Source organism: Phascolarctos cinereus, unplaced genomic scaffold (genome assembly GCF_003287225.1).
Source record: "Phascolarctos cinereus isolate Bilbo 61053 unplaced genomic scaffold, phaCin_HiC Scaffold_8;HRSCAF=390, whole genome shotgun sequence".
In the NCBI taxonomy this organism is placed as follows: Eukaryota; Metazoa; Chordata; class Mammalia; order Diprotodontia; family Phascolarctidae; genus Phascolarctos; species Phascolarctos cinereus.
The window spans coordinates 26,835,588-26,863,310 of NW_027556291.1; the positions used below are offsets into that span (position 1 = coordinate 26,835,588).

A 27,723-nucleotide genomic window follows, 5' to 3' on the forward strand; every position below is an offset into this window, starting at 1 on the left:
CCCTCTCTGAGACTCAGCTTCCTTCTCTCTAAAAGGAGGGAGCTAGATTTGGAGATCTCTGAGGTCTCTTCCAGCCTTAAGTCTTGTATCACCCATAAGTTAGGCAGAACAGAAATGAACAGGATGAGGCCTAATTGCCTGATTCAGGAGAATAAATGAGTAATTTCCTCAAACCGTGTATAAAAGCTAAACATTCATTGGACCCACCTGAACCCATGCTTGTATACTTGGGTGGGGCGGCACTTAAATGAATAAGCTATAGGCTTTGTCCTTTAGGAACTTCTAGTCTAGCAGGGGAGATGATGCCACATGGGTGATACAGATGGGGAGAAATTACTTCTGTTTGGAGTAACCTGGGAAGCCTGCATGAGGGCAGTAGCATTTGCATTGGGCTTTAAAGAGTGGGTAGGATTTTTGAGAGGCAGTTATGAACTACAGGGAGGGCATTTCAGAAAAAGGGTATGGTATGAGAAAAGACCCAAAGGTAAGGAACCATGAGGTGTGTTTAGGAAACAGCAGATAGTACTGTCTGGTTGAAAAAGAATAGTGGGGAGGTAAGACTGGAATGTTGGGAGACCTTGCCATGCTAAACCACAGAATGGACTGTTTAGACTGGTATTAGGATTTTTCTGTCTAGTTCCAAAAGGCAGAGTTATAACCAATGGATGGCAGTTACAAGGAGGCAGATTTCAGCTCAGTATGAAGAACTTTGTAAATACCTGAATTATAAAGACAACGTCCTTCCTTGTGAGGTAGTAAGCTCCCATCCCTGGAGGTATGAAGGGAGAGGGAAGCTAATGGCCAGCTGTCAGGGATGCCATAAAGGGGAGGATATTGGACTATGCCCAACCTCTTAGAACTCTTAGGTCTGAAAATTCAGTGAATAAGAGAGATGGGTAGGAAAGACAAGAAGACAGCCAGGAAACTGACGATTAAATTGTGCCCTTAAAAGTGAGAAATATAGAGGCTATGAAGAACCCCAGAAAGATTTATCCAAAATGATGCTTCAAAAGCCAGCCTAAGTATTGATTATGGCCTTATAAAAACTGCCAGTTCATGAAGTCGTAGAGATCAGAATGGGGCCCAGTAGATCATTAGTTATTGTTCCTATTTTGTTAAAGTATATATAACATTTTGTAAATAGCTTGGTTTTATTAATTTATTTGGGGTACAATCCCATTGTCTATTTATATATACCTTTTGGCTCTAGAGCCTTGCCTTCTCTTCCAGACAGTATGGCCTGCCCCCTAGGAGGAAAACAATCCCATCTCTCACTAATGGCAGGAGATGGACCTGGGGGCCAGTAGCTGACAAGAGGGAAAATATGGAATAGGCAGCCCGATCTTTTGCCTTCACTGAACAAGTCTCTTGTGCCTACATGGGATTCATTATCTAACATTTTATTAATGTGGGACAGGAAATCCATTTTGCAAGTGTATTCTATCAGTTATGACCTGACGATGACATTACTGGTTTGGGCATTAACAATGTGATGATTAATTGTGCTCATGAAATCAGTGATGTTAGCTTGGAGGTACATAGCTCAGCACTCTTTGTCAATGGAATTCAGGAGGTATGGATTAACCCATTGGCTTTATGTAGGATGGATTTTTTTTTTTGTATAGGGTTTTCACATTAATTTAAGCTCAATTCAACAAACATTTTCAAACAATTTTCAAAGAAACATCCCAGTGCCTCTGCTGGGCACTGAGATATTAAGAATAAAAAAAGTCCTCACCCTCAAGGCAGTGATGAAGAGTGGGGGAGGATGGATGGACAACATGTACGCACATAAGTATGATACAAAATAGAATATTGATGAAACAAAGAGATCCAGCCAGAATTTTCTCGGGTTATCAAAAAAAGCTTCCTGGAGGATTCCAGCAGGCAGGGAGAGATGAGGAGAGAGTCTGTTCCTGGAGTGGAGGCCAGCCTGTTTCAGTAAGTATACAGAGGCAGGAGAGGGCAAGAGAAGTTCAGGGAGCAGCTAGCTGGTAGATAAAAGTGGCTGGAAGGGAGAGAGTATGAAGAAGAGCAGTGTGAAATAAGACTGGAGATGTAGGGTGGAGCCCAACAGTAGAGATTCTGATCTACTCCAGCTGGTATTTGTGTTGGGCACAAAACATGAAAACAATCCATGCCCTTAAGAAGCTAACATTTGAGACAGCTTGAAATTTATCTCACTTGTCCTCCCAATGTCCTTGGAAGGCAGGTAGGAATGGATACAGTTATCCCCATTTCATAGATGTAGAAACTGAGTCGCTGAGAAGTCCTGTCTCCTGACTCAAAGGAGTATTTTATGTGAGGTAGAATCAGCCATGCCTGTTTTCTCTGGGCCCCAGTGGACTATGAGGAAAAGGCAGTCTTACTCTCTTGGAGTGATGTAGCTCTGGTTTCATTACCTGCCTATGAGGAGGTGATGGACTTCTCCAGGCCTCAGGAGTAGGCAGCCTGAGTGACTGTAATATCAGCCATGGAATAGCCCACGTTAGAACTCCCAGGCTGGTAGCCACCGCTCAGCTATAGCTAATTCTGCCACCATGTGGTATAGTCCAAAGGGCCCTGGATTTAGAACCAGAATACCTGGGTTCAAGCCAAAACTTCCTGGCTGTGTGTAACGCTAGGAGAGTCTCTTCACCTCATTTTTCTCATCTGTAAAATGGAGATAATAATATTTTTAAGTGTCTCTGTTCAAGGAAGGTTAGACAGAGGGAACTACATACCAACTAGTATTCTAAGCACTGAGTGATTTACCCAGCTGTAGAAGGCATATAGCCCACATTCAATTCAGTAAGCATTTATTAAGTGCCTACTATGCGGCAGCTAGATGGCAAAGTGGATAAAGCATTGGACTTGGAGTCAAGAAGGTCGAAGTTCAAATGCAGCCCCAGATCCTTACTAGCTGTGTGACTCTGGGCAAGTCACTGAACTTCTGTCTACCTCCATTTCTTCACCTGTAAAATAGAGATAATAATAGCACCTACCTCTCCCAAGCTTGTTGTGAGGATCAGATGAGATAATAATTGTAAAGCAATTAGCAGAGTGTTTGGCACATAGCAAGCACTATATAAATGCTAGCTATTATTACTACTGCTACTGTTGTTGTTGTTGTTATAGTGTCTATAGGGATATGGAAACAAAAGTGAAAATAGGCTCTGCCCTCAAAGAACTTACATTTGACTTAGAGGGAAGAACAACATGTATAAAAATGACTAAATGAAAAATATATGCAAGTAAACAATAATAGCTAACATTATATGGTAGTTTGCTAAGTGCTTTATGTATATTATTTTCATTTGATCCTCACGACAACTCCAAGCTAGGTGCTTTCATTATCCCCATTTTACAGATGGGGAAACTGTGGCAGACAGGTTCAATGATTTACTTAGAGTCACATATCTCGTTGGTGACTGAGGCATGATTCCAGTTCAGGTCTTCCTGACTCCAAGTCAGTGCTCTGTCCTCTGTACCAAGCTGCCACCAATACTTTCTGAGAGAGCTCTAACAGCTAGAGGTATCCTAAAAAGCCTCTTTTAGAAGGAGGCACTTGAGCTAAGGATTCTGAGCCTAGGCAGAGGAGAACAAGCCTGTGCAAAGTCATGGAGATGAGACAGGATGGTGTATGTAGAAAACAGCTAAACAGGCCAGTTTGGCCAGAATGAAGGGTAGTAATGTTAAATCAGGCTGGAAAAATGAGCTGGAGTGAGATAAGGGCTCTAAATGCCAGCTAAGGAGTTCGTAATTTATTTTAGAGGCAGTGAGAGCCACTGACACTTTTTGAGCAGGGGGGTGCTATCTCTCTGTATGATGTCCTGGAAAAAGAGGAGACTAGATGCAGGAGATCTATTAGGAAGAGATTGCAATAGTCCAGGTGAATGATGATAAAAGCCTCAGCTGGGGGGGCAGAGTGGCCACGTGACCATAAATTACTCAAGTTAAAGGTAATGTGTGATAAATGCATAGGAGTATAGGGCTTTATGGGCACTGAGAAGAGTGACTTCCTTGGCATTGGAAGTGTTAAATAGAAGTTGGATTTCTGCTTCTTGGAGGGTCATAGGATCATAGACTTAGAGATATAGGACTAGACTCATAGATGACCCTTAGATGTCTTAGATGTACAACCCCTCTCATTTTAGAGATGGGGAAACTGAGGCCCAGAGAAGTTAAATGCTTTGTACAAGGTCACACAGGATCTAAATGGAGATTCCCATTTCAGGCAAGATTTGGACTAAATGCCTCAGATGTCCCTTCCAGCTCTGAAATTCTGTGATTTTGTGAGTCTCTATTCAGAAGCCAATTTTTGAGCTGGGGAGAAGGCCAAGCATAATTCCAACAAGGTGAATATATTGCGGCCGAGATAAGATACATGACTCAGAAAGGGCATTATTGCACTGATGGTTCAGTATGGCTTGGAGGCTTCACATTTTACTTAGTCTTTTTCTGTGGCTTATTTCCGAGAACACTTAACTGTATATAGTCACCATCACTGGAGGTGAAGCTGCCCCTGCTGATGCTGTCCTCCAGGCCATCTCCCCACTACTGGCAGCCCCAAACTGACTGACTAGCTCAGACTGCACGATTCTGCACTTTCACCAATAGGACACCCTTTGTTTTCTGAAGTGAGGCCTTCTTCCCTGTTTGCCTTTTCCTAGCAGAGGAAGAAGGCAAGAAGGAGTCCAAGCCTCTAGACTATCTTTTCTAGAGATCACCAGCCCTCTCCCACCTGTGGAATGACTGATTACATAGATGGAAAGTAGCAGCTTTCTTCCTTTATAACTCCTGAGTGCATATTGCCTCCTTGAAGAGGAAGAAGGAGAAATTTACTCTCTATATACTGTTCTTTCTAATCATCAGTCAGATATTTGTTCAGCCCCTCATGTGCACAAAACACTGGGGGCTGGGCGTGTGATCCAAGGTAAAGTCTAATCTGTTTAGTTGCTGCCATCAGGGAGCTTACTATTTAGTTGATGAGAATTCCATCTGTACTATTCCCCAACTCCACTGATAAAAATGTTGAGGAGGATGAGAACAAAGCTAGATCCCTGGTGCTCTTATATGATGTATTATGAAGTCAGGCTAGGTTTGAATGAATGCTATTCTCCTTTCTAAATGTTCACTATCCCTCTGACACCTTTAACTACCCACCCCCCCCGAATTAAAGTCAAGTGTATAGTTGCTGATTCTACTCTTTTCTATTTTTGGAAAAATGCAGACATTTGTCCTGTAGCACCTCCCTTGTTCTCAATACTCTATCAAAGATCACCAGATCTTTGGTTCAGAGCCCATCATTCCTCAATCCTAAAGCCTGATCCAGAAGTCCCAATTCCATTAGGATCATAGATAAATTTGATTTATTGTTATTATTCATAATCTTTCCATGCCTTACTTTCTCCCTTTGATGAAATGAAGTACAGCCAATTTCCAATCGTAGAACCAAAATCACAGATTTCCACACATGATCTGAAATCCTCATTTCAATCTGTATTTTCATGTTCTTCATTTAAACAATGACCAGAGGCCTCATAGTATTATAAAAAGAATACTGAATTTTGAGTCAGAAATACTAGGTTCAAATTCAGGCTCTATTGCTTAATATCTGTGTGACCATTTAATATTTAACTTCTTTGCACCTCAGTTTTTTAATCTGTTGAGGTCAGAGAAGATGGTCTTTGAGGTGTCTTCTGTCTCTAGATCCTATTATCTATGGCCTCTCCAGGTTAAAAAAGGAGTAGGGAAAGTAGGAGCAAAGGATAGATGATACATAGGGTACAAAGATCACCTAATATAATCTCCACTTTCTGTAAAGGAGGAAAGAGGCCCAAAAAGAGGTTAGAGGTTGACAGAGTAAATTAGTAATTCCTAAATATGACCTGATGAGTAGTTTCCTGTCACTGAAGGACTTCTCAGCCTTAGGGACTATAGCTTCTTCGCCCCATAGTTCTGCAGAAGTCACTTTGATTTTCCCTCAGACTTTGCATGGTACTTGGTTTGAACCTCTCTAATAGCCCTACCTGTGGAATATTAGAGTTGTATATGTTTGTTCCTTGTCCTGCACTAGACTCTTAGGGCAGGAAGCATGTGTTATCTAAGGACGCTGCACACAGTAAATACCTAACTGATTAGATTCTCTAAACCCCAGCTGCCTGACTGTGATGAGATCTGTGCTGCTTTGAGGGAAGGCTTATAGAGAGGATGTCACTGGCTGGCTGGGTAAAGCAGGATAGGACCTTAGGCCTGACTCCCACCTGTTTTCCAGGAAGAGGAGGCACTAGTAAGGGACTTGGCACAGATGCCAAGTTGTGACTCTGGCAGGTCTCCTTATCCTTCCCCCTCCTCCTCCTGCAATCCCTGTTTCATGGTACATTGGAAAGAGTACTGCATTTGATTCAGAGGTCCCAAGGTTCAAATCCCACCATGGTCACAAAGTATCTATCTTTGGGCTTACCCCTTAGCCTCTCTTGAACTCAATTCTGCACCTGCAAAATAATGTTTTGGGAGCAAATTAATCTATAAAATGGGGATAATACTTAGATCATCTACTTCCACAAAATTGTTGGATTGTTGAGAAGAAAATGCTTTGTAAGCTTTAAGACACTAAGTCAGTGGGAATCATTACTATTGCCACCTTCTTGCCTTGCTTAGTCATTCATTTCCTGTTTCTCCCTATGTCTTATGGTCCTTCTCACACTGCAGGCCAGCTCTGAGTCATCTTGTCATCTGCTTTACTCCCTCCCACATCCTTCCACCAGTATCCATTGGCCCCCTCTGGTTGAGTGTCACAGTCAGAGGTGTCAGGCAGCAGAGTCCAGATCCTTCCACAGGTGCAGTTGCCTGTGGCCTGTGGAGTATAAGTAAGCTCTTGTTGCCTTGAGATCTCACTAAGGCTGGAGCTATCTGGCAAGTCCAAAGGCTGATTTGACCATCTCAATGTGGGGTTGCAAGGACACAGATAGAATTCCCAATGGAGAAGCTAAGAAGCAAAGGAGTTTCTGCCCTCCATTTTCGTTCTTAGCATTCTGGTTCTGCAGGTGTCTATGCATCTCCTCAGATTGCCTTGGGTTTTTCTTCTCTGTCCCTTATTCCCATCCTGCTCCTCCTCCTGACTTCATTGTTACTTTCTTTGAAAAATTATCATATAATCCTTATATCAGAGATTGTTTCATGATACAAAGGACCTATGTATGTGGCAGAGTCCTTTTTAATTCTATTGGCTGGTAGGCCTGCCCCCGCCCCCTAAGAAACTGGAACAATCTAGGCATGAGGCCTCCTGTATTCTAAGACCCATTTGTAAACACACAGTTCACAGTATTACAAAAGAAAGTTTTACTGAAAAGAGGAAAACAAAAGAGATTCAGCCCCCAGAATGCCTGTTGTTCCTTAAAAACCAAGCCCCAAAATATTAGGGCTCCTTTACCAAAGACCCCACCAAGAGTGCTATCTCATCTCCCTGCTCTGTGTTGGTTTAAGGGAGTGTTTCTCTCTCTCTCTCTCTCTCTCTCTCTCTCTCTCTCTCTCTCTCTCTCTCTGTCTCTCTCTCTCTCTGTCTCTCTCTCTCTCCCTCTTTCTCTCTCTCTCTCTCTCTCTCAGCTCTGTCACATTGCCAGCTACACCCACAACCATATCAATGTTGTAACATACTTTGTTTCCTCCAATTACCAAAGTGGAAGGGGAAAAGGGAATATATTCAGCTTCCCATTGCATTGATAACAATTCCTAAAAAATACTATAACCCAATGTTCAATCAACCTATGAACATAAATGACATAGGGCAGGACTCCTTATTTGACAGTCACTGCTGGGGAAACTGGAAAGCAGCTTAGCAGAAATCCATCTTGTACTCTATATCATAATGAGTTCCAAATGGATAAATTTAAAAAAACCAATTATCAGGGAAAAGAAGCAGGTGCCTTTCCCAGGTATGGCTAGGAGGAAAATTCTTAATCAAATAAGAGATAGTAGTGATCCTAACAGAGGAAAGGGGCAATTTCAACCACAAAAAGTTAAAAAGCTTTTTGTATGTACAAAATAATTGCAGGCAGCATAAGAAGGAAAACTGTCAGTTGAGGAAAAATCTTTGCATCAAATATTGCTGCGAAAAGTCTGATATTCAAGATATGCACATAAATTAGCCAGAGGTCATTCCCTAGTAGGTAAAGTAGTCAGAAGATAAGAAGTTTTCAAAAGAATTGTAAACTATAAATAACCACATTAAAGATTGTTCAAAATCACTTATAAAATAAAATCAAATTGAAACAACTCTGAAGTTTCGCCTCACATCCAGCAAATTGGCAAAGATGGCAAGACTGATATAGACAGTGTTGGCTGGGCTGTGGAAAGACAGGTACAGTAAAGCATCATTGGTCCACAGATTCTGAAAATCATGCAAGTTACTAAGTCCTGTCCATTCTATCATATAGCCATTCCTTTCTCTTTATCCTTATTCCCATCTGCCTTGACTGTTCTAGTATCTCCTCACAAGTCTTTCCATCTTCACTCTCTCCCACTTCCAATCTGCCAAATAAAGCTTTCTTAAGGATAGGGTCAAAAACCTTCAGTGGCTCCCTGTTTCCTCTCAAGTGAAGTGTGCCCTCCTTAACTTATTACAGACTCTCCATAGTCTGGTAGCATCCTGCCTTTCTAACCTTTGTTAATATTATTCCCCTCCACACACTCTACTCTTGAGTAAGAATCTGGACTATTCTCTGCCCGTCCCAACACCAACATTCTCTGAACTCTCACAACTCTTTCCCATTTCTCATAGTATTCCCTATGCCTAGGATACCCTATCTTCCTTTCTTCACTCCCTAAATTCCTGCCCATCCTCTCAAACTTAACTCAAATGCCATCCTTTCCAGGAAGCCTCCTTTTCTTTCTCCCACCCCCTACCCCAACCCCATCATTCTACCTGACATAGGACCTTGCTTTGCACCTCTCTGCTGCCTTTATCATGCATTGTATATTCTAGTTATCTGTGTTTGTATGTTATACACTCCCCCACACACTATTAGATCCATGGGGGCTGGGACCATGCCTTAACTAAATTTGGTATCTCCCCCACGTTAATAGTTCTCTAAACACAGTAGGTACTTAACAAGTCTTTGTTGAGGTTGAGTTCATTTAATTGAGCCTCTGACCATCTGAATTGGATAGGGATTGAAGAGCACATGTAATGCCACTCTGTTTTATCCCCACAGTCCTTTGAGCTGATTAATTCTCCCTCAGGAAAGATCTCCCACTAGTGCAGTTAAAAGGCTATCTTGGATCCTTCTTTCCCCTCCCTTCCTGATTAGGAGCCTGATGAACCAGGAAGTTTCTGTTCCCCCAAGGTTAGGGTAAAGACCTGACCATTAGAAACCATGACTAGAAACTCCCTCTCTCTAGAGACCCATCAGAGCTTGGGGTTGTCATTGAGGATTGAGCTTGCAGAATTAGATTCATAGAGACAGGTTGAAGGATCGTATGATATTGTGGAAGGGCCAATGGACTGGACCTTTTGGGTCTAGGCTCTGCCACTGACTCAGTGTGTGACCTTGGATAAGTCCCTTCCCCTCTCTGAACCTCCATTTCATAGAGAGAATAACACCTTCTCTACCTCTCTTACAAAGGCTGTGAGGGAGGTAGAAGGAAAGCATTTTGTCAACTGTAACATGATAGAGGAGCTTGAGCCCTAGCCCAAGCTTGAGCAGGTTGCATCAGGCCCCAGAGTGTGTAAGGGAAAGGCATTGAATCTCCAGTTTGATTTGACGTACCCACTATGGTAGAGGAATCTGAAAGCACAGTGGTAATGAGGCCCAATCTGGAGGACAGCTGAATTCCAGGTTTTATGTAGAACCTTTTGTTTTCTTTTCAGCTTTGTGAGCTTCTTGCGGCCAATTTGAATGACTCTAATTACTTGTTTGGAAACATACAGGTTGGACAGAAGCAGCAGGGTATGGATTGAAACAATAAAAGGTTAAATTGATGGATGACCAACAAGATAAGGAATCTGCCTCAGAGGACGGAGGAACCAGGCTGATTAATGGGATGAAAGAAAATGGTAAGGGAACCTTATGAACCACCCATCCCCATCACTCCCCAGACCAACTTTTTTTTCACTTCTCACCTTTTAATTCTCACGGGGTTTTTTGTCATCATGCAATGCTGCAGAGCTGAGAGAGGGGATAGGCCAATACTGCTAATTGGACTAGAAGGCCAAGATGTCACTGACTAGAGGCAGCATGGATTTGTGGAAGGATGGTGAGGACTGGCTTTAGCCATTGGAGCTGGATTTGAATCCCAGCTTTGGTATTTACTAGTTGTGTGACCATGGGCAGGTCTTCTCTCTGAGCTTAAGTTTCCACAGCTGAAAAATAGAGATAATAATACTTGCACTAATTTACTTCGTAAGCTTTAAAAACCTATGTAAATGTGAGTAGTTGTTAGGCTGATGGTGTCAACCCTGCCCTGTAACTTCTTTTTCTCCAAATTCATGGAGCTTCTAGGTCCATCTTGGTAGTACTCTTGATTAAAAATTTCCCAAGAAGAGAGAAACATGGGCAACTTTACATTTAGTTTGCAGATAATCCCATGGCCTGTACTCTTATTCTTAGGCAACTTTCAAATAAAGGTTTATTATGGTTCCTCTAAAGGGTATTTATTGGTCCCAAATGAGATAGTACCTTCTCACACACATTGATCCAAATCACTCTTCTACTTACTATCTGTGTGATCTTAGGCAAATTACTTGCCTAAATGGACTAGATGTGCTCTAAAATGCCTTCTGACTTAAAAAAAAACCAAGCTACTTATGTGGTTGTCTGATCTCTTATGTGCTGCTTCCCAACCTATTTGTGCATGCCCAGTTTCTTGGAGAAGCAGAGGATATGTGACCAGCTGCTGAGCCTCCTCATTAAGTTTCCTCTTGACATAATTTGCCCACCCTATTGGTGGGGTTCAGCTCAATTTTCTTTTATTCACTGTCCTGTAGTCCTTAGCAGTTGCATCTCAGAAGATATAGAGAAAGGTGTACCATAAGGGGCAGAAACACATATTTGGATCAGCCCATCAATTCTGGCCTATTCTGGCATGTGATCCATGCAGACAGTCTGATTCAGTAATTGGAGGGGAAGGTAGGAGGAGAATTTGTAATGTAACAGAAGATCTCCTGATGGTCCTGCCCTTTGCTAATTTACTCTATACTCTAGTCAAACAGAATTGATAGCCACCTTGTCAATGGGGATAATTTTTTCCTTGAGAATTTGGTGCAGTTGCTGGGAAATATATTTCGGCCAGCAAAGCAAGTTTGCAGCGTTGGTTTTGTTTGCAAAACAAACCGATGTGTTCGCCATTTCTCATAGTACATACCACATTATACACCGTTAATCCACCACCTCACTGCTAAAAGGAGGGAAGTTTGTTTCATCAGCATTCTGGAGTCAAAATTAATTGTTGCTTTGATATGTGTTTTGATATTTTTTAGTGTCATTTTCCTTTGTTCTTGAGACAATATTGTGATGTTATGTATGTCAACCTCTTAGTTCTTATTTTACTCTGCATCAGTTCATGCAAGTCTTCTCAAGTTTCTCTGAGTTCTTCATAGTTGTTGTTTCTTACAGTACAATAATCTTCTGTTATAGTCATATACCACAATTTGTTCAGCAGTTCCTCAATCAATGGGCACCCATTTTGTTTCCAGTTTTTTTTTTTGCTATTACAAAAAGCACTGCTATAGATCTTTTCATGTATAAGGAACATTTCCCTCTGTCTTTAATCTCCCTAGGCTCAAGGAGGCTGGTTTTGTTTTCTCTTTTGCACAGGAGAGGCCCAAATAGGTTTAGCGATTTGCCCGAGGTCACACAAGTCAAGTTTCTTGACTCCCAATTCACTAGTCTACTTACTCTACCTTTTGAATTGTCTAGGTATGATTATAATTCAAAGATACATTCACCTATATGGACTTTAGAAACCATATAGTCCCACTTCCTTGTTTTACGATTGAGAGATCTAAGGCCTAGAAGAGGTCAAGATCATAGCCAGTAAGTGGCTCTCATTACCTGGGATACTCTCTGAACTCCTCTCCATTTATTCAAATCTTCCATAACCTTCAGGGACTATTTCAAGTCCTACTCCAGTTCATTTCAATGAACATGTATGTGCAAGGCTCAATGCTGGATGTTGGCAATTCAAAGATAGATATGAAATAGATCCTGCTCTCAAGGAACTTATAGTCTAATTGGGAGGGCAAGTACACAAGTAACTCTGATACAAGGGTGAGTCTGATAAGTGCAAAGGAAAAATACAGGCAAAGTGCTATTTGAGAGATCTAGGGGGGGCAGGGAAGGCTATGTGAAGAAGCTAATTTCTGAATTGGGCCTTGAAGAGAGGGAAAGACTTCAAGAGTCAGAGAAATGATCTAGGAGAGACAAGACAAGCAAAGGCAAAGAAACAGGAGAGGGCATGGGGAGAATAGAGACTGGCTAGAATATATAATGCACTAAGTAGAGCAGTCTAAGATAAGTCTAGACATGTAAATTAGAGCCAAATTATGGAGGTCATTGAATGCTAAAAATCAGAGTTTACAACAGGGAGCCACTGAATGTTTTTGAGAAGTGCCTTAGGGACATAGGAGAAGCAGTGACTTACCCTGGGTTAATAGCTAGGTGGCAGAGCAAATACTCAAACCTGGTCTTCTGACTGTAAATCTGTTCATTTTCCCACCATTCACAGCTATCATTTTTTGTACTTTTCTTTTACTCATAACTGCCATCAACAGATGGCAAAATATTAAGCCAAGGACCAATACATGTTTATTCACAAAGATAGGTGCAGGGATTGGACCTGTGATTTCATTGGTATGAGGAACTCCTGGATGAGGCAAACCCTTCTGCCCTACCAATGAGGGGCAGCACTTGCTCTGCAACTTCTAATCTTAAAGAGCAAAGTGAAGTGACTTGTCCTGAGCCACAGGGACTCTATGTGTCTGAAGCAAGACTTGAACCCCAGGGCTTCATGCTTAGCTCTCTAGCCATTACTCTGACTCTAATAAAAGGGGCCAAATGCAGTTTTTGGATTTTTCTCCAACTGCGATTCTGTCTTTCTTCTTAGAGGGACAAAAAGCATTGAAGGGGGCAGCTAGGTGGCGCAGTAGATAGAGCACTGCCCCTGAAGTCAGGAGGACCTGAGTTCAAATCAGGCCTCTGACCAAACACTTGACGCTATCTGTGTGACCCTAGGCAAGTCACTTAACCCCAATTGCCTAAAAAGAAAGGGTTAGGCTGGAAAAGTCATTCAGTGGTCATTCAGTCTTGTCCCCTGCCTCCTCAGACCATCCTTGATAGAAGGGATATTGTTCTTCCAAACTCCAATGATGGCAGTAGTCCAGATTGGACTACTCTGTGTCCCCTATTCTTATTCAGATGGAATGTGAATTCCTGTAGGGGTGGGGAACCTGCAGCCTCAAGGCTACATGTGGCCCTCTAGGTCCTCAAGTGTGGCCCTTTGACTGGATCCAAACTTCACAGAACAAATCCCCTTAATAAAAGGATTTGTTCTGTACAACTTAGACTCAGTCAAAAGGCCCCACTTGAGGACCTAGAAGGCCACATGTGGCCCCGAGGCTGCAGGTTCCCCAACCCTGTTAGAGTGAAGGAGCTGTTTTATCATTGGCTTTGTATCCCTAGCACCAGGTACAAGACACTTAATATCTATTGAACTTGTCATATCGAACTGAATGACTGCTTTTCAGTCACCTATTTAATACTTGACAATCTAGAACAAATTTGGTGGCATGCTGTGCCATGAGGTGGTAGCACCTGAACCGGGTCATGAAGGAAGGGAGGGATTTCAACACATTGGGAGTTTATATTTTATTAAGTAGGTAATGGGGAACCACTTCAGGTTTTTGAGCTAGGAAGTGACATGATCCAGCCTATACATTAAGAAGATTCTTTTGGCAAGTGTGTAGAGGATAGATTAGAGAGGGGAGAGACTGGAGTAAGGGAGACCAGTCAAGAGGCCATTATAATAGTCCATGGGAAAGATAGCAAGGGACTGAGCTAGGATGGTTGCAGTAGGAATAGAAAGAAGAGGACACAGGTTAGAGATGTTACAGAGATAAATTTAACATGACTTGGCTACTATCGGGACAGGGTGGGGGAGACGGAGAGAGAATGTGAATATCAAAGATGGCTCTGTGGTCAGGAGCCTAGGAAGTTGTGAGGGTGGTGGTATACTCAACTGAAGTAGAGAAGTTTTAAGGGAGGTGGGAGAGAATGGTTAAGGGCAAAAGATGATGATTTCCATTACTGGACGTGTTAAAATTGAGGTGCTGGTGTGACATGCAGGTAGTGATGTCTACCAAGCATTTGGAAATGCACTAGCCTTATACCATGGGAGTGAAGTTATGGGAAAAAGGCTCACATTTCAAAAGAACAAGGAAGCCCATCTGACTGTCCCCATCCTGAAATTCTGGCCATGTAATTGTTCAAGAAGATCTAGCTTCCCCTAGAAGAAAATGAAGCTGAGCTTCAATAAGGGCCATATTTTACTATTAGGAGTTTTCAAAGCTAATTTGAATGGCTGTTCTTTAGGACTCTGGTTTCTGCTTTGAGGGATAAAAAAGCTGAGGATGACTGGATTTCTGTAGGTCAAGGAATAGAAAAGTAGATAACCTACTAGAGGGAAGAAAAGGAAACAAAAGGAGCTAAAATCATTAACTGTGTCTCTGTCTTCTTCTGTTTCCATTCTCTTATCCCCCTCCCCCAGGCTCAAATGACCAGGATCTGATGGTGAAGCTGGCAGCGACGACATTGCAGACTCTGACTCTGACACCCAAAGAGACTCTGGCATCTACCCGGGGCCTTCTGCCTCTAACTTCTAAGAAGCCCTGCCTTCCAAGTCCTCCATCTCCCCTGAGACTGACCGATGCACCTGAACATTCTTCTAATGACTCTTCTGTGCATGCCATTGCCCTAACATCTGGTGTAACCAAGGGCCTGAACACATGGTCACTGCCAGGGGACTGTGAGAAAGCTCCACTCACCATCATGGAACCTGGAGGCATGTCGGCCCTTACTGGTGACTGCCTTATGCAGCCAAGTCGGACTTGCCTCGGCTGCTTCATTGAGTCCAAGGATGGAATTGATGCAGAACCAGGTATCAGCTTGAAACCAGGTGATATAAATAGGGATTATGACACCTGTTCTGTCTCTGATATAGGGATTCATTGTATGAACACAGGAGAAACCATGAGATATGGGGATGAGCTGCTTTCTGACCAGCTCCTAAGCTTCCCTCTGCATAAATCTAGGGCAGGAGACAAAAGAGATACAGAGAAATCTGACAGTGACTCAGAGGACCCCACTCAGAAAAATTATTATGAGGGGTTGCTATTGGATAAATGCAATGGTGAGGAAACTCTGCTTTCAAATCCTAATCAGGAATGGGGCTACTTTGAATCTTTCATTAGTGAGAGCAAGATTGAGCTCCTTGACCTCTGCTCAAAAAACGAGCTGTCAGTCAACCTATTTTCAGAGGAGGATGTAGACAACTATATGTTTGACGACGACGATTCGACTCTGGGCAGTGACGTGTGCTCCCTGAAGATCCGATACGAATCCTTCCAGGACAACGTGAGGGACAAGACCAATGTCCTGCAGGATGACGCCCAATTCAACTTTTTCCCCAGTGTTTTCACCAGCTGCTCCAAGCGGGATGCTAAGGGTGGGGGCCTGAAGCGCAGTGGAGACTCCTCCCAGTTCAAAGTCCCTGCAGAGAGCATCATCTGGGGGGAGGAGGAGGAGGAAGAAGAGGAAAAGAAAAGGAGAGACCAGGAAGTTGGAGTCCAGGAGAACCAAGGAGTAGAGGAAGAAGAAAAGGAGTTGGGAGGGGTATCCACCTTAAGTAAACCATGCAAAGGGACCGATGTGGTCAAGTATGTGAATTCCAAGCGGAATCCCTTTCTTGACTCTGCCAACTCTGCAGAGGACTCTGGGGAGTTCAGTGATGACAGCTCCTGCACTGAATCCTCATACGACGCCTTGAAGGAGATTAAGGATTGTAGCCGCTATCTTACCCGTGATTCTCATTCTGGCTCCTCTTCGTCCTCCACCACCATCCAGCAGAACTATGGACTGAGGGCTAAAAGGAAAGTCCGGTACAGTGAAGACTACCTGTATGATGTTGATTCCATAGAAAGTGAGAGGATGTGTGAGAAGAAGGAATGGCAGCCAGATGGGCAGAAGGAGGAGGATGATGATGAGTGGTGCCCCAAGAAGAGGCGGAAAGTACCCCGCAAGGAGCCTCCAGTCATTATCAAATATATTATTATCAATCGGTTCAAGGGTGAGAAGCACATGCTGGTAAAGCTGGGTAAGGTGGATGCCAGTGAGATGACAGTAACATTGAGTGAGGAACTGCTCCGAAAGTATGCCAGGCTGGCCCCACTGAAGGGCTTCTGGCAAGAGAAGCAGCAGAATCGCCTCGATTCCCTTAGATCCACCCTCTGCCACAAGCAAAGTGTCCACCTGAATGGCCTCGAGGCCCCATTCCCACCTCCTCCTCGGAAAAGAAAGTGTAAACTGGCTAACCGGCACAGAATCCAGAGAATCCAAGCCATTGAGCAATCGACGAACAAACAGGGCTCCTTCTCAGCCAGTGGCAGCAAAGAAGATGCAGGCCCGAAAGGCGCACCTCATACAGGGGCTGGAGCTACCTCCAGCTGTGCCAGCGAAGTGCATTTAAATGACATGGCTGGTCCTGACTCAGTGAAGAGCCGATCACAAGACCGAGAGTTCCGGAAAGGGCCAGAGAGGAAAGTGCTGCACAGAATCAAATTTAAAAGCGAGGCGAGGTTAAAATGCAAGAAGAACAAAGCTGTGCAAGAAAGCAGTAAGGCAGCTACTCATCCAGCCCTAGAAGGCCAAGAAGCTGGCTCCAGTCTCAAGAATGAGAACATTCGTAGAGCCCCAGATAGCTCCCATCGATCTGATTGTCAGGAAGATAACACTGCTAAAAATTCTCTCTTCTTACCAGCCACCTGCTCGCCTGACACGCCTCTGCCATCTGCTAATATTGCCACCAGTGTACCGGTTATCCCTGGAGGGTATCTGCAGACGTTGTTAGATGCATCAGATTTATCAAATGCTACTGCCATCTCCTTCTTCACCCACCATCCCCCAGGACAGCATTCTGCTGCCCTTGCCCCACCAGAAAAAACATTCACATGTCTCCAAACTGGCCAGACCTGTGTGCTCTCCCCACCTTCTGAGTCTGAGCTGCAGCACTCACCCCATCCCCTCAAAATGGATGCAAGTTCCTTTGGAAGTGTGTGGCCCAACAAAGCTATGACTAGCCCTCAGGATTTTGTGGCTGATGCCCCAGGAGAGGCAACTGGGGCCCTCTCAGGCAAGTTTGGTGGCTCTGAAGCAATTCCAGCAGGGGATAACCTCTCAGCCACTATGTACAGCTCAATGGGGAGCAGCAAGCACCCATACCCCACTAAATATATGCAGGACAACCAGCTGCCATCCGATGATGCCTATCAGCCATGCCATTTCAATAATGCAGAGGGCTGCTTTCCTTTCCATCGGGGCACGCTTAACACAGACAATGGCCGGCTCATTAGCTTTGATTCTGTGGGCTCGCTGTCAGTCAGCTCAAGCAATTACAGCTCCTTGAGCTTGAAGTCTTGTGAAAAGGAGGGTGACGAGGATATCAATGATGACTTCTTAGCTCACTGCAGCCCCAAGCTGGTTATCCAGCAGAGCATTGATGAGATCACCCCCCTGAAGGAGTCCACTGACCTCCTGGACATCTCTAACTTTACACCAGACAAGTTCCGCCACTCGTCTCTCTCAGAGATGTCCCCACCGGACACCCCTAGCCTTTCCCCACAAATCACAGGCTCAGAGAATGGCAAGACACTAGGGGTGCTTAAGGTGTTCCCAGAGGGCACCCCAGGCCCTTTGGGCAATGGAGAGAAGGTCAAGTGGGACTGTGGCAGCCTTCCACACCAAGATGAGACAGGTGATGGATTTACTTTATGTAACCATCAGTTTCAGTTCCATATGTTCAATGATGAGGACTCTGTGGGCCTACTCCAAAAAAACCCTTGCCTGTCAACATTTAATGAGCCATCTGGTCAAATTAGCACCAGTAGCAAAGTGTCAAAATCGAAAAAGAAAAGTTCACCCAGCAAGGGTGGGGCAACAAACCAAAGCTCTTCCCCAAAAGGCACCAGGAAAAAGACTTCTAAAGCCAACAATAAAGGAATTGAAAAGTCACCCAGCAAAGCCTCCCGCCAGACCCCCAAGTCAACAAGGAAAGGAAAATATGCAGCAGCTATGGCTAATGGTGAGAAAACTCAAGTTGGTATCATCCGAGGATGTGGTCAGCTCAACAGTGCTGCCACGGGAAAGTTGTTGGCAGGATGCGTACACCATGGTAGCCCCACATCCCCTGTGAAGATGACAGGCCACAAGGAGTTCTCTGGGGAGTGGGCAGTGGGGAAGGAAAGTGGCGCAGGCTGGACTGATGTGGGCATGGGCAATGCCAACAGCCTCCTGGATGATGACCAGAGAGAATTCGAAGAACCTTCTAACATTTTGTCCAACATTGCTTCTGGCATGGCTGATGTGCAGAGATTCATGATGGCCTCCATGGAGCCCCTTTGGGGTCCAGTAGGCCATCATGGGGTTCCAAACATATACCGCTCCCCTGAGTCCAACAGCTTGAAGTTAAAAACCCTAAAAATCTTGGCTAGTACACCACAAGAGTCCAAGAAAAAGGCCAACAGTGGCTCACCGGGAGCCAGTAAGAACCACAGGTCGCCCAAGGGTTCAAGCAGAAGCAGTGGGAAAGCAGTTGGAGGTGATCCTGGCCGGGCAAACACAGCAGGGTACAACACAGACATTCACCCTCCTTTCTTGGATAAAAACTATAGTAACCTGAGCACTTTAGGAAATAACGGACCAACACACAAAAAGTTATACCGTCACAAATCCAGCTCAAAAACCCTGAGGGATGAGAATTGTAAGGGAAAACGTCAGGAGCGGGAAGCAGCCCTCAAGGACTCAGCTGGGACATCTACTTTTGAAAAACTGAGGTAATACTGCACCAAAATGGCTCAAATACACCCTTACCTTTCCTACTACCTGCTAAGCCTGCAGTCCCACATTTTTTCCTTCCTCAAAAACAAATTTGCATGAAAGAGACCATCCCCTTTCCCCCTCTCACCTTTTGCAAAATTAAAAAGGAAAAGAAAGGGAAAAAGGGCACCAGATGTACTCATACTTGCAAGCTACCTAGAAAGAATGGGAAAAAAAAACGAAAACAAAAACAAAAAAACAAAAAACTCAAAAAAACCCCCCAAAACAAACAAACAAACAAGATTCTTTTTTCTTGACTCAGCTGGTATTAAACACCAACAAGGCTCCTTTTTTTTCCTCCCCTCCAGTTTTGGCTTCAGTTTTTATTCTTTATTTTCTGAGGGGAGAAAACCCCACAATAATCAGCTGTGCTCTTCTTAATGATTTAGAAAAGGGAAAGACTTCAGGGGGAACCACCTTTTGTAAAAAAAATCCAAGTTTATGAAACACACAAAAGCTAAAATGGCTTCAATGCAAAGGATCTTTAGTTGGACATTTGAAAGCTCATCCCTCACTGAGCTGCATGTGGCCCCCTCTGCTGTTTATAGCTTTGCCTGCATCCTTCAGCATCCGCCACAGCCAAGTTAACATTAATAGATGATCCTGTGGTGGGACATCCATGAAAGCTAACAAGGATGGCATAAAAAGTTTGTTTTTCTGCAGGGAATTCAGACTATGATCTTCTTAAAGCAGAAACAGCATTTTGAGGATTTCCCTGTGCTGGAAGACAAGACTTATTATTCTCTAAAAAAAAAAACATTTGATGTTTGTTTTCTGTTTCTTTCGAAATCTGCCTTGTGGTATGTTGACATGTAAGTGCTGAAATTGAGTTTGACCTTGTGGGAATACTTCTTTAAATGCAAGCCCTAACCTGGGATTCTCTATGAAAAACTTTTAATGAGTCAGACAGTTGTACAGTAGTTGATGCACTATGGCCCAAAAGGAAAACAACAACAAAAACACCAAGTTATTGTGCCAAACTGATGAACAAGTGACTGGACTGGAAACATTTTTCCTTTTTTCTCAGCATTGGGTTATGAGTGTTTGGGGAATTTAGCCCCTTTGATTTAACAAGAAACATTCCAGTGGTCTGCTATTAACCAACCCCTACTTCCTTGGGTAACAGCTGTAGTTCTAGGGGAAAACTGGGTTGTTCATTTACACCAATTTACCAAAACTTATGGACAAGGTTTAACAATGTGCCAAATTGACTGACCTCATTTTCACAGATGCACCCCCACAGTTTACAGCTCAAAAGGATTCTCTCTTACATACACACACACACACACACACACACACACACAAATACACACACACACACACACACACACACACACACACACACACACACACACACTAAACTGCTAAACAAACACTAAAGTCCTGTTTAGAAACAGGACCAAATCGACAAGGCGATGAGATCTTTTTGTTCACTCTCTCCTTGCCGAAGAGTTGAGTTATATTAGAAGAATATAGAAAACACACCAGGTAAGTCCAGTATAAGAACTTGAGTGTACACATTTAAAGAACATTTTTGAAGGAAATGAGACAGCTGCTTTGAAAGTTTCTGTTTTCTAAAAGCAAACTCTGTAGCTGAAGATTATCTAAAGTGCAAAGTTATATTGCTGATCCTTTGTATCTCCGTTTTATATCTTTTCTAAGAACCTGGGGAAAATTCTAAACGTCGGCATCAAGTCTGTGCTGATGAACCAAGTGCGTTGATTGTTGTTTAAAACATTTCATTCTGGTTTGTGTCTTCTCTGGCTTCTATGTTCTTGGAGTATTTAATTTCATAATGCTAATGTCATGTGACTTGTGTTTTGGATTTTATTGAGTATTTTAGTTTGATCATTTATTTCCCTTTGAGTTTATGTCAAAGAACACAGAACAGTCTTGAGGGGATGAGCCAATTAGGGCTGAACAACCTTAATTGGGGGACAAGCATCAAGTGCTGTCCACTCAACCCAGTCCCAAAAGAAACAAAGTCTCTTTGCTTAGTGCCACAGTTCACACATCCACTGATATCAGCCCCTTTTGCCCCTCCAACTAACCCATGCCCCTAATTTAAAATTGATCATCTTTTACTTGCAGTGGAGAGCTTCCATGTCTGATGCATTCTGATCCAAAGTGAGATCATGGGGGTAAAAATACTATGAAAACTACTGAGCACTGTACAGGGATTGTTATTATTCTTATCATCATAATTATTATTTATGCTACTGACCTAGGAGCAAGAGGGCTGGGGTGGTGAGAAAGAGGTAAAGTGGGTGGGAGAGAAAGCTTAGGAGGCAAGAAAAGGACAGTGCAGATTGTGAAAGGGAGAATGTGAGCACGGGTACCTGTAGATAGGGACTAGTTAGTTGTTGCCTTTCTGACACGTTCACATGGAGCTTTGGAAAGGCGCTAGATAAGGTATGGAAGGAGAGTCATTCAGAAGCACTGAATGTCAGAACTGGGAAGGACCTTAGAGATCGCTGAATCCAACTCCCTCATTTTACAGGTGAGGAAACTGAGGTCGAGGGAGAAATGACCTGAGGTTATACCATGAGTCACTGGCAGGGCCAAGACTCAACCCCAAACTTCCTGACTCCTGATCTGGGTTCATGATTCATTTCAACAGTCTGCTCTGTTGACAGCTCTACAGCCAGGAAACACACAGGTAGCAAAATGAACAAAGCCAGCCGTGCCCTCAACATCAACCTTGATTTTCCCTGGACGAGTGGGCAAGGAGCTATTTGAAAGGCCAATGACAGAACTTAGGCTTTGACGGTCAACAAACATTGACTCTGCTGTGTAACTTGGTAACAATGGAATCTTGACACCGAGCGAAGCAGGTCCCTTGCTCCACAACTGCTGTCCAAAAGGGAAAAAAACCAAACTGGAATATGCTCATTCCACCACTGTTAGGCACAGTGTGTGTTGACTGTGCTGAATGCATGGAGGCTGGTTTCTAGAGCTGACCAATTCAAGTTGGTTTAGCAAACTTTTCTTAATTACCTGTTGTGTTCCAAACATTGTATCTCCCCCAGAGAAGAGAGCACAAAGTTTCACTAAGATGCAGCCTCTTCCGTCATGGAGCTCACAATCTGGGAGGAAGATATGACACGAACCCAGATAACTATAGTGCACAATACTATGGACATTAAGAAAATCAAGGGGCTGTATGAGCTTTGATAGAGGAATCATGACCTGTGGAGGTTGGCAAGGAGGCTTCTTGGAAGAGATTGCATTTGAACTGAGCTTCAAAGGATAGGTAGGAAGTAATCAGGTAGAGAGAGGTAGGGAGGACATTCCAAGCAAAAAAGCATGAACAGAGTCATAGAGGTCAGAGAGGTCCAGATGTGATGGGAGTCTGGGAGTGGAGGGTGGTGGGAGGAGGGAGTTTGACATGATTCTGAGTCTGATCCAAACAGACAGTGTTGGAAATTGCTCCATAAGTAGAAAAGATGAGATAAAAAGAAAAGTGGATGGCTGGGGGGGGGAGGGATTCACAGAGAGTTATTGTCAGTTCTACCTTGAAGTGGGGAGGATGAAGGTAGGGGTTGGGGGTAGCAAGAAATCAATAAATGATAAGAATATTTCCATGTCTCAACTTGCTGTTACCAACTCCTTTGGAAAGGGGTATTTTGATGGTATCTCTTGGGAACCAATGAAGGACTTGGTCTAGGGAATAACACCTCTTTCTCTCCTCAAACCACTGACATTTCAAAGCGCCTTTTTATTGGCCTGAAAACCATTGTGTGTCCAAAGGTATGACTGTGACTCAGACTCCTAAGGAAAGACACTGCATCTAACACAAAATGAGGACCTGTACATGGGAGTGAACTGCAGTAGGATTTGGAACATGAGATTGTAGAGCTGGAAGGGACCTTAGAGATAATGTAATAATACAACCCCTTTATTGCACAGCTAGCTAGGTGGCATAGTGGATAGAGTGCTGGACTTGAAGTCAGGGCAGACTTGAGTTCAAATCCTGCTTCAGACACTTCCTAGCTGTGTGACCCTGGGCAAGTCACTTACCCTCTCTCAGCCTCAGCTAACTGATCTGTAAAATGGGGATAATAATAGCACCTACCTCACAGGGTTGTTGTGAGGCTCAAATGAGGTAATAATATATGTAAAGCACTCTGCTAGATGAATTCCAGCTGTCGTCATCATTGTTGCAGAGAGGGTAGCTGAAGCCCAGAGAAGTCCTACAGCTGGTAGGTGGCCATCAGGACTGGAACTGAAATCTAGTGCTCTTTCCATGCAATGCAGCCTATTGTAGTGGGTTGGAGTCGAAGGATGTGGATTAGAATCCTAGCCCTGCTAGTGATCAGTTGCATCACCTTGACCAAATTTCTTCCCTCTCTGGACTGCAGTTTCCTCATATATTATAAAATGTGAGAGGGTTGGCTAAGCTCCTCCAGCTCCAAATCAATGATCCTATGGTCTCAGAGCTCCTCGCTCTCAAGCCTGTGATTCTGTGTGCGGAGCATGTATGTGCATGTATGATATGTGCAGCAGTGAGCCACCGGCAATCTCGAATAGTCTTAGGAAGATCCTGGCTTCTCCCATCTAGGTCCTTGAAGACAGACACACCTCGCGATTCCTGCTAAGAAGTTGCTCACAGCATAAACTGCAGGTGAACCCAAGGGTGGAAAATGTGTTTGGTGACTTCAATGTCAGTTCAGCAGAGAGACACAAATAAAGGTATCGATTGTATTACTTAGATCATAGGGTCATTTATTTCAAGCTGGAAATTGCTTTTGAGATCATCTAGTAACAGAGCAGTGATCTGAACCCAGGTCCTCTGACTTCAGAATCAGCACTCTTTCCAGCCCACCATGAGGAGAATGGAATACCACCTAGCTCTAGCAGAAAACATTTGTGCTCTTCTGCATTCTTGATAAATTCTCCAATTTAAGGGTTGGGGTTGGTTTCCGTTTGGTTTCATTGGTTCATTGAGGCAGGGAAGGCTATACTCCACTGCAAGTATTATTTCCTTTTTTAAGAAAGAAAAGGTGTTTGAACTGTGTTTTGTTTCTTTTGTTTTTCTTGATGAAGCCCATCATTAAGAGTGGCTTACCCCTAGAGGTTCCCAGATATGAATTTCATTAATGGGGACCTCGAACAAGCAGACCAGGCCTTTTAGAAGAGTTTCTCAAACAGGGACCTGAAATAAGGGCAAAAGAAAGAACTTGCATTGGCTTCAGCTGACTTCAATTTGGGAGGCGCCTCATCCCTAGCTGGGGATGGTGTCATTTGGGGGATGATGCTCAGTCTGTCTGCCTAGTACCAAAGCACAAACCCTTTACAGCACTTTCCTGGCTGAGCTGGGCAGCTCCTGATATCACTAAAGGGAACTGGCTGGCTTGAGCCTGGGTTGACATTGGGACCACATGCTCAACCCTTGAGATGTGTGGGGTCCACAGAGCAAGACTGGGGAGGTAGGAGGATGCAAAAAAGCCCATGGGAGGACAAAAATAGTACCGAGTTTGTGGTATTGGCAAGGCTTTCAAAATTGGTATCTCAGGTAAACAAGTGACATTAATGGCAATGGAGAAACAGCCATGGAAGAAAGTCTATCTAGAAGGTGAGGATGGCTACTGAGGCCCAAGATGATGGGGTGGGGGGCTGCCAGACATGTTTTTTAGGCTTTAAATGATGCTTTGTTTAAAAGAGAAGAGAAATGTGTCTTGTTTGAATGACCCTCCCCCTGGATAGCTAGAAAAATGTCAAGTTCTAAAGCACAATGGAAAGGCCGAAGAGAAAGATCAACCCAGAGAGGACTGGGAAACTACTTTGGTCTTTGTCACATAGTGGGAAGGGAAGAAAAAGGGTAGGAAGCAGGGTGGAGGTGGAAGGAGATAGATGCTCTCTTTGAATTGCCTATGGCACACTGGTTGTGCAGTTGTGAGTGTACCATTCCTGCTGTTAACTTCCTTCCATAGAACTTAATGCACCTCTGGAGTAAGTTGTTAATGTTTTATGGTGCTAAAGGAAAGGAAATGATGATTTTCAGCCCTGCTCTGACCCCCTAAGCGTTCAAGGAGATTTAAAAAAAGAACACAACAACCCTTTAATGGCCCTTTTTATGAATGTAACATAAACATTTCTGTTTGACATATGACACTGCAGTTTTACCATGTCTGAAAATTATTTGCCTTTTTTCTTTTAGAAGAAGCTTTATAAATATTCTGTAGAGTCAATTGAAGTGTAATTCTTAAGGATCATTCTAAGACGCCTACAAAATCTTGTATATTTTTAAGTGTGCCAATTTGTAAAATATTTTGTAAGTGTATATTTTTCTTAGGAAAGTGCTGTGAAGTGTCTGTATGTGCGAGGTTTCCTTTTTCCGCACCCCTGGGTGCGAATAAAAGGACATATACTTAAAAGTTCCTGGTTTTAAAAACCAAACTATAAAGAAAAACAATGAAACTTTTGCTGGGAATTTTGTAATAAGAGACATGTTGTGAACGAGTGTAGTGAACAGTGGTGAACTTGCTGTTTTCTAGAACCTCCTTGTAAATTATTCTTGTAATATTCTTGGTTCTCTTGTTCTTGTTGCGAAGGTTTTAAATATTTGTGACCGTATGGTGAAAATGTCATATTGTTAACTTGCTGAGTTTTGTTATATTGTTTATGGAATAAATAAAAACAGTTTAAAATCTTGTTTTAAGATCATGTATGAAGAGATCAAACCATTTTTAATTCATTAAATTCTATCTCCTGAATGTAAAGAACTTCATTGTTCAGAGTACTATGTAGGGAAGAGGGGATGAGTTGGCCACATTCTGGTGGATTTGGACTGGTAGATGAACAAGTGGAACTCTTGTATGATGGTCCACATTGGTTCCAGTTCCTTCACCTGCACAGCTCTAGTCCTCAAAAGCACCTAAGCTGTTGCTTCTTGTGAGTAAGGAATGTTTTGTTCATTGTATTTGTATCCCCAGTGCCTGGCACGCAGTAGGTGCTTAATAAATACTTGTTGATTGGTTGATTGATTTCCTTATGATGTTGATTTATAAGAGTTTTAAAACTGCGGTCTTCTGATTTCTACAGAGTATTTTATTTCTAATTTCTTTGGCATTTTAAGGTTACAGAAGGGACATTAAATTGCACACAATTCCCCTAGTCTCTTCTCCCTTTCACCTCACAGCCACCCCCAGTCCCTGCTTTTATCCCAGCTCTGCCATCTAAGGGACCTTGACCAACTCACCTGACTTCTCTGACCTGTTGTTTTCTCATCCATAAAATGTGGATAATATTATTTGTGCTACTTAACTCTCATGGGTTTTGTGAGGAAAGCACTTTGTATAAAATGAAGAGCTATCAAGCAGCCAGCTAATTAGACTATTTCATCTTCCCCAGCTGACTTCATTGTCTCAATGTTAGAACTCCTGTTGTTTTTCTAGTCCAGGCTAGTCTCGTCAGACACAGACACAACTAGGTGAGTTCTGCCTTCGTGTGCCTTATTTCAACCACCACACAGTGACCCATCCTATTTGGAATAAGATAGGAGCTACTCCTGTTCTCCCACTCAGAGAACTCCAAAAGTATGCCACCCATGTATGAAAGGAGATCTGTCTGCCAGCAAGAGAGATGGAGAAGAACAAGATCCTTCCTGGGAATCAAACCCTAAGACATGATTTAAAAAATACTTTTCTTGAGGCAGCTAGGTGGCACAGTGGATAGAGCACTGGCCCTGGAATCAGGAGGACCTGAGTTCAAATCTGGCCTCAGACACCTAACATTCACTAGCTGTGTGACCCTGGGCAAGTCACTTAACCGTACTGCCTAGCTTAAACAAAAAGAAAGGAAAAAGATACTTTTCTTATAAAACTTAAAGCTCTCAATAAAGACAAACCATACAGAATTGAACCCCAGGTAAGGTCAGAAAATCTGAATTATTTACATTTCAAAAATAATAGAAACTTTAACAAAATAATAATTAATTCTGTGTCCCGCTTTACACCTCTCTTCAAGCTGCATACGAGGTTTTATTGCCTTGGTTTTTAGAAATATACATATAAACTCAGTTGAATAAATTCAGTTGGAAAGGACCTCAGAGTTCACTTAATCTAACCTATACCCAAACAGAGCAAATCGAGCCAAGCAGAGTAAGTTGAATCTCTCTTGCAAAATCTTTGAAGACACCATTAGCCTCCTGCCAGTTATGCAGGTTCACAAGCGCCGAGTCAACCTCAAATCTTTCTTCTTCACTTTCCATATCCACTTGCTAAAATGAATCAATCCTACCATCACAGGATTTCTCAGACCATCTCCTCTTCACTCCCATGGCCACTTCCCTGGTTCAGATCCATTTTAACTCCTTCCTGTTCTACTGAAATGACCTTCTAATTTGCTTAACTTGAGCTTTTCTCTCTCTCTAAGCCATTCTCACTCAGCTGCCAAAGTGATCACTCCCCTGCCCAAGAAACGTTTTGGGCTCCTCCTTCCTTCTATGATCAAATACAAATTTCCCTGTTTGACATAAATCCTGTAAAACCTGGCTTCAACAGACCTTTCTAAGTTTATAATTTACTCCTTTTTCCATACTCTGTGTTTCTATGAATTTGGCCTTCTTGCTATCCCATACATAACATTCCATCTTCTC

General features: G+C 43.2%; 1 protein-coding gene across 2 annotated transcripts in view; it reads left to right on the forward strand.

Annotated features, from left to right (window-relative positions):
* Positions 1 to 26,110, forward strand: part of NEXMIF (neurite extension and migration factor) — a 119,415-nt gene extending 93,305 nt beyond the window's left edge. For both annotated transcript variants that reach the window (XM_078147736.1, XM_020964577.2), the window contains 2 exons: positions 9,911 to 10,036; positions 14,743 to 26,110. In XM_078147736.1, the coding sequence (XP_078003862.1) occupies positions 9,961 to 10,036; positions 14,743 to 19,085 (4,419 nt within the window). In that variant the 5' untranslated portion in view covers positions 9,911 to 9,960 and the 3' untranslated portion in view covers positions 19,086 to 26,110. The remainder of the gene's footprint in view (positions 1 to 9,910; positions 10,037 to 14,742) is intronic.
* Positions 26,111 to 27,723: the final 1,613 nt, after the last annotated feature.